The sequence below is a fragment of the Vicia villosa genome, linkage group LG2 (assembly GCF_029867415.1).
Source record: "Vicia villosa cultivar HV-30 ecotype Madison, WI linkage group LG2, Vvil1.0, whole genome shotgun sequence".
In the NCBI taxonomy this organism is placed as follows: domain Eukaryota; kingdom Viridiplantae; phylum Streptophyta; class Magnoliopsida; order Fabales; family Fabaceae; genus Vicia; species Vicia villosa.
In genome coordinates this window covers 189,751,622-189,759,210 of record NC_081181.1, presented here as the reverse complement: position 1 = coordinate 189,759,210, position 7,589 = coordinate 189,751,622, and the positions used below count along the sequence as shown (strand labels likewise).

The following is a 7,589-nucleotide window of genomic DNA, read 5'->3' as shown; positions in this document are numbered from 1 at the left end:
GTAAGATAGAAGTAGAGATTCTCATGTTGATTGAAAAAAATACTGGAACAGTGTTGGTCACAAGCTTCAATGGGGAAGAAAAACTTTCTAAAAATGAAGAGAGAGAGAGAGAGAGAGAGAGAGAGAGAGAGAGAGAGAGAGAGAGAGAGAGAGAGAGAGAGAGAGAGAGAGAGAGAGTCCGACACGAAGTTTAAATATATTTACCTAGTTCAAAAATGCATCTCCGAATAAATTTTTTGAATTTAAAAAAAAAAGGTTAATTTGGATATGTATCCAGGAACATACTCTAAAACACATTTGCATATATATCTCCGAATTTAATTTAGGTAAAATGAAAAAAATGTGTGTTCGAGAATGTATCCATGAAAAGTGGAGACATTTTTAACATTTCGACAAAGCCATGAAAGAAAATAACATGGTGAAAAAGAAATTCCCTTTTTTTTTTTCTTGTAAAATCAAATACCAAGAACGTGACCTACTTTCAATTTTTCATCATTAAGAATTGTTTAACTTAATGCATTTATCTTAAAATATCGTTTGATATACATTTTAAGAATTAAATTAGTCTATCAACAATGCATTAATCTAAATAGTAAGAAATTTAGACACAACTGCAAAAATAATAGTTAGGGACTCAATGACTTAAAATACCCCTTACTTTAATAGGAGTTAAATGGAAAAACTAATATTAATAATGTGTAGATGATATATCACTTAATAAGTTTATTGTAATACATTATACCATGCAACATTACTTCATCACCTGTAATATACATTATACAGGTTTAGCTTTCCAAACCAGTTCCAATACATATGATACATAGTATTCAAGGAATTTTCTTCTTAAAGTCGAAAACTAATCCATTTAAATATAGAAACCCATTTAAAGGGTTGATAAATCCTAACCAACAACACTCTTTTATTATACTATGAGCTTCCTATTTTACATTATTTTTCCACTTTACGAAGAATTATATGAGCACCATATTGCGGCTGAAGTGTAATTACCGTAGCAGGGGCATGAGCATAGGTTGGAGAGAGTTCAAATGTGAAATGCTGCAAAATCATTGCTATTGCGATCTTTGCTTCTATCATGGCAAAGTTTTGTCCAATGCAAATTCTAGGACCCCCGCCAAATGGAAAAAACGAAGTTTTTCCATTTGTTGCTTTTAAAACACCTTCAGAAAATCTTTCAGGATTGAACACCTTAGCGTCATCTCCCCATAGCTTTGTGTCATGGTGAACCAAAACTATTGATAAGAAAAGCTGCACTCCCGCAGGTAATGTTAGGTTTCCAAGTTTCATATCTTTGTAGACAGTTCGAGGAAGCGCGATTACTGGAGGGTATAACCGAAGAACCTCGTTCAAAATCATGGTGACCTGTTCCAAAAAAGGTATTATATCAATGGTAAGTGTTAAGGCATGGATTAGGATTTCAGGCAGACTATAAAAACTATGTTACGCACTTTTCGATCTCAACCATTGAATCATCTAACTGCATTTTTTTGTTTCCTATGGCAGATCATAGTTCTGTAAAGCATATACTCTTTATTATGAAGGGAAGAACATGATACATTGATACTTACAATCTTAAGATGACTTAGCCCATCAAAATCTGGTTTTTTGTTACCGAAAACTTGTAATACTTCCTCCCTTGCGCGTGCTTGCCAATCAGGGTACCTACTCAACAACACCATTGTCCAAACAAGCAAAACCGAAGTGGTCTCTTGCCCTGCAAAGTAGAATAGCTTGCATTCCTCTATTACATCTTCAAGACTCATTCCGACATTCTTATTGTTGCCATGTTCTTCGATTTCCTTGTGATTTGACTCCAAAAGTATGCCTAATAAATCATCCTTACTTGCTTCACCTGCCTTTAGTGCTTTCTCCCTCTTGTTAATCATATTTGTAAGTGAAGCTCTTACATCTCTGTCAATTTCCTTCATCCTCCTATGGGTAGGAGTTGGTAGAAACCTTCATAATAAACATAATTAGAACATACAGTACTATAAATAAACCATTGATTCTTAAATATAAACATTGGTTATTTCCTGGTAGAATGTAAAACCCGTTTCACAAGCTTGATCTTGCATTAATCAACAAGAAGTCAGATACACAAATTAGTCTTACCTCCATCCAGGGATGTAAACATTCGTCATAACTGTTTTTGTAAGTTCAGCTTGCTCGATTTGAAGTTGAAATATTCTCATTCCTTCTTCATAACTACTTCCAAATGCTGTTCGTGAAATAGCATCACTTGCCAAGTTTTGAAGGAACGGCCATACGTCCACTTCACATGATCCATCTGATGACAACATTGTTTCCCATTTGCCAATCAGGTCATCGCAACTTTTGAAGAAATTTGGTAACATGATCTGTGGTGTAAGAGGCAACCAAGAGTTAGAACGCGCAAGACGATTACATAAGATCTATATCTAGTAAACGAAAAACTTGCCTTCAGTTTTTCAACATGGAATGCAGGATTTATTAGTTTTCTGTGCTTGATCCATTGTTCTCCCTCGAGGTTTACTAGACCATTAACTAGTAACCTGACAAGCGGACTCACATTAGGCTTTCGGAAGTCGTTGTTTTTGTTGAGTACATCTTTAATTAGCTCAGGATCTGTGATGGTTACCCTTGGTATTGGTCCAAACCAAACAAAATAATTCTTCCCTGCATACCAAATATAGACAAAACAAAATTTGTATGTATCAGGAACTCAGTATCACGATTCACAAGCTACTTATTATAATCTGCTATTTGCTTCTGAAATCTTTGAACACAGACCCTGAGGTGTTTATTTCTCTCTCATCCCTAATTTCTGCTACAAATGGATCATTTGCAGCCTTTCTTGCAGAATCTCTGTCATTAACTATGAAGCATGACACCTCCCGAAGTAGACGTGACACAGTGTCCGACACCCATCGGTGTCTGCCACTTATATAACACCCGTACGATACGTGTAAGAAAAGTCAATGTTTGACACACGTATGACCCTTATAGCACAATTTACTCAAGTGTTTCAAACAAGAATTTTTTTTCTTTGCTTCGACACATCTTTATCCATTTTTTTTTATAAATCTGACACAGATCTAGTATGTTTAAAGTATTGAATCAATGTTATCAATAAATAATTAATTTTCAACTCTTTAAATAAAACTCAGATACTATCGTAAATGCAGCGGTGTCGGTGTCCTGTAACTATGTCTTTGAAATAATCTGACATCTGAGATAGCAATCTAAGTTTATAAAATAGTTTTATATGAACTAGTTGATTTGAGTGAAACTACTACAGTATGTTGTCCGTTGTAAATAAACCTACCCAAATTTCTGCACCTAACGTGTGTACGGAAAAACTCAATAATAATCATAAAATGAGATGGGAGGAATAAGAAGAGACATACCATGTTTTATAGCACTTTGTTGGAAATAGCTAAACACACGAGGAACAATATCATCAGAAAGATTCATGGGTTTAGATGTTGCTTCTTTTCGCGACTTCAAAATATCTTTTATGTCTCCAACTAAAAACCTATATGAATTCCCTTTAAGTCCTTGTTCTCTTAGAACCTTTTCTAGCTTCTTTGGCTTCAACCATAATCTATTCAGAATCTTCCATGACCATGTCAAAGCTAGTGTCGTCAAGATAGTGAAGACAATTATTGCTATAGTTGTAGCCATTTCTGTATAGAGTAATAATTGGTGGAGGAAACAATATAGGGAAAGATGATAAAACTAAAAAGATTTATACTGTTGTGCAGTGAATACAGTCCACAAACAACCATGACTATGCCTACCTCTTTTGTCTTGTTCACATTCAAGGATATTCACGAATTTAGAAATTAATCCAAAAAAAGAAAGGAAGTTATCTATACCTTATAAGCAAAAATCTATGTTTTTTAATTTATTTTAAAGAACTAATATACTTAATTTATATTTTAATAAATATTATATTAATTTATTAACTCTTCAAAACATAAGATTAATCCTTTTTTATTTAATTAACAATAAATTTAATGACTAAGTTTTAAAAAATTTCATCGTAATTTATACGAAAAAAAGACTAACAAGACATAAACTTTTTTTTTAATAATTTAAGGAACTAAAATAAAACTCGAGATTAAATCTTAATTTTTTAATAATAATAATAATAATATAATAAGAGATTGTAACTCTTTCTCAAACAATGATGAGAAATTGATTTTAATGAGTGAGATTATTTAAAACTAAAATTGATTTTAAAAAAATTAAACAAAATGATTTTTGTTGTTAAATATTTTATTTATGACTCATTAATAAAATTACTATTTTAATTATTTATAAAATACATAATTTAATTATTTTAAGAAATTTTATTATAAAATATATTAACTCACCTTTTACATTTTATTAATTGATTTTATTTTACTGTTTAAAATTAATTTTTATGTTTGGTCACTAAGTAAATTATGAAATATTTATCAATATTTTGTACATTATTAATCAAAGTTTGTTTAACACTAAAAACTTTTTTTTCAATGTTAACCACTCACTGTATAAATTATGAACTAAACTCATCAACCTTTTATACATCATTAAACAAAGTTGATTTATTGGGTAAGATTTTATTTTTTGATGTTAGAATAATAAATAATTAAACTATGAATTATATTAATAGCTTTTTATATTTAATTAATCAATTTTGTTTTATTATTTAAAGAATTGTTTTTAATATCAAAACACATTTTTATATTTAATTAACCAATTTTGTTTTATTATTTAAATAATTGTTTTTAATATCAAAACACATGTTATCCAAATATGGATTATATTAATCAAGTGTTTTATTTATTATTCTGGATCGTCTAAAGTCTCATTATGAAGGTCCAACTACACATAACCTATTCGAGATTATCCAATGAATATAGACAGCGCACGTGATGTTCAAGGTACACTTTCGGATCTCCACTTTTCACTATACTCATATGGGGACTGTAATTGAAGATCACACATATTGTTCAAAATGATCTATGAAATATCAATTTGGTTCTTCAATGAGATGGTGAACCAGAACTAATTGCTAGTTTTAATGAATGTATCTATGTCGGATGCTTTGGTACAATGACGGGAAGAGGGGGTACATACAAACATTGTGATACCTAAGTTAGTGTCGCCCAAAACTAAAAATATCTAGAGTTAAAAATGCAAACCTAGATGTGACACATTTGTTAGGCCTTAGAATAGGGTTCTAGGGTTTCACAAACCTAGAACCTTTTACTTTAGATAGATGTGAGATAAGATATATATCGAAAGATATTTCACCATATAATATGGCAGGTCTTCCTCTATTAACTCCTCTAATCACGTGTCCTAATAGAGCAAGTTTATTATAAGTTCCACAGTGCTAGAATCTTATTTTGGATAACTATTTTAAGAGTGACATCATTGGCGACACCAGACATGACATCATCATCCTTTAATACTCGAATCCCATGATCCATAATTGGCTTTGGATATGTTACCTTTCCTATTTTGTACCTTTGGTACCTTTAGTGTAAATTAGGATATAAATGCATGATTTAAAAAATATTTAATTAATAGAAAATGAATAATTGAGTGATATATAGTAATAAAGTCACAAAGTCATAGAAACTCAAAGACATTCAAATATTTCCCTCTATAATCCTCCTATCGATATGATTAATGGAAAATTTCGTATTGGGCTTGATCGAAGCTGGTTGTGTTTTGGCTCATATCAAAATATGACATACTTTTAATGTTTTGGCAATTTCTTTTCTCACCTTTGTTGTGTGGGACGCACATATGAAAACTCCAAAATACCCTTGGGTATTTTCGGAGATACATCTCCGAACGCACGAAATCCCATTTTTTGCCAAAATTTAAATCGAATAGACATATCCGAATATATACGAGGTTAATTCTCATATACATCTCTGAAGTCACCTTTTTTCCTTCGTAAATCAAGCTGGCATTTGTTTCTACCAAAAACAATAGTTTGAAGATGCATCTGCGCATATTTTTTGGGGTAAATTCGAAAATACATCTCTGAAGTCTTTCCTGGATGTTTCTTGCAGAAACATTGTCATAAGTCTGTAAATTTTTGAATTCAAAGTCATCTTAATTCGATTAACATTGCCATTATTTGATTGAAATATCAATAAACATGAATATCATAAAAAAGTGATGCGTTAATTAAAAAAAGCCAATCATAGTACAAAAATGATTCTCAAAGCATGAAAAAAATACCAAAACATTCCAAAATACAATCAAATGCATAATCTACTAAGTATGTATAATCTTAACCCCCTGGCTCCTTCTATGCCAACGGTAACCCAAGGCATTACGTGCCTCGGTAAGAATGAATTCTCTCAAACATTCTAGACTTTATGCCCTCACGTGTAATCCACATAATATTCTGACAAATAGGAAACACATTAACGATATAGTCATCTCTGGCCTGCTCATTCTATAGGATCTCCTCACGAAAAGACCTAGGTGAATGTCCAGGAATGTCTGGTGCCATGATAGGGTGTGACATAGAATAGAACTAAGTAATGTTACCCTCAGTAGAATGCCACAGAGATGTGGCTTGCACCCTTAGATACTCCTTCCTTACTCGATGACTCTTAAAATCTTCCCGAATGTCATATAGATGTTTATGGATAATGCTCTCAGGAGCAACCTCAAAGGGGGCCGGGGAAAGATATGCATGTACTCAAATTGTCGCATGCACCACTCTGGCATATACTTGCATAAGATACTACTCCCACATGTCAGCCATCTAAGGTATAATGAAATATGGTTGAACGAAATTATGTCCCAATGAGAAGTGTATGGCATCCATTCGATGTCATAATGTTGAGTTTGGTCAATATACACACAGAATGGTACAACAACATCATTCCATTTGTGCGGGCGACACAGGCAAGCACATGTGTAATCTTTAGTATACGTTCGTACACGCTCAAACTCGTGTATGCGGTGAAGTGGGCAAGGATTCATCCCTAAAAATGAATAAGAAAAAAAATTAGTAATAAGTGTAAAAAAAACTTATTTTTAAATTAATAGTGGCTACGGAAATTGCCATCAACTGTGTGCAAGAGCCTGTCGTTTGTTTTGTTCTCTAAAGAGAACCTTCGCTCATCTTGGAATATAGGTATGCCAAGCAGTTGGCTCCCCAATTCCACTCGTGAATGACTGTCAAGTCAATGAAATACTTGAGGTATGCCACATCTACGTTGGTTGCACTTTTTTCCACAAACATGGACGTGCCAACCAAGAATAGGAAGTAACATCTCAATGCACATTCTCTGTAGTATCCTACCAGTAGATCATTACCGTCGGGATCGTCGGCCAAATCCAAGTTTTTTTTTATATGACGTTTCAAACCAATACAACTTAACATATGCACCCCTGGTGTCCTCACATTGCATCTGGGCTTCCATTGGGTCAGCTCCCAAATAAATCACCATCATATCCACTGCCTCATCGCGTCTGATTCTAGAATGATCAAGTAACTTCCCTCTGATGGGAAGGTGTAGGAGGTAAGCGACTTCATCTAATGTAATTGTTATCTCGTCAATGGGGGA

The 7,589-nt window shown here is 32.9% G+C and overlaps 1 protein-coding gene across 1 annotated transcript; it reads right to left on the bottom strand.

Annotated features, from left to right (window-relative positions):
* Nucleotides 1-708: 708 nt before the first annotated feature.
* Nucleotides 709-3,737, bottom strand: LOC131653358 (cytochrome P450 716A67-like). Its single transcript, XM_058923470.1, has 5 exons — nt 3,405-3,737; nt 2,456-2,673; nt 2,131-2,375; nt 1,587-1,974; nt 709-1,380 (listed from the first exon to the last, which is right to left on the bottom strand). Exons 1-5 carry the CDS (start codon nt 3,679-3,681, stop codon nt 949-951), a joined length of 1,560 nt encoding a protein of 519 aa, XP_058779453.1. The 5' UTR covers nt 3,682-3,737; the 3' UTR covers nt 709-948.
* Between the last annotated feature and the right edge of the window lie 3,852 nt (nt 3,738-7,589).

Coding starts and splice junctions, on each gene's coding strand:
- LOC131653358 (XM_058923470.1), bottom strand. CDS start 3,681: ATGGCTACAACTATAGCAATAATTGTCTTCACTATCTTGACGACACTA. Junction 1,975..2,130: donor GTTTACATCCCTGGATGGAG/GTAAGACTAATT, acceptor TTTATTATGAAG/GTTTCTACCAACTCCTACCC. Junction 1,381..1,586: donor GGCTAAGTCATCTTAAGATT/GTAAGTATCAAT, acceptor TTTTTGGAACAG/GTCACCATGATTTTGAACGA.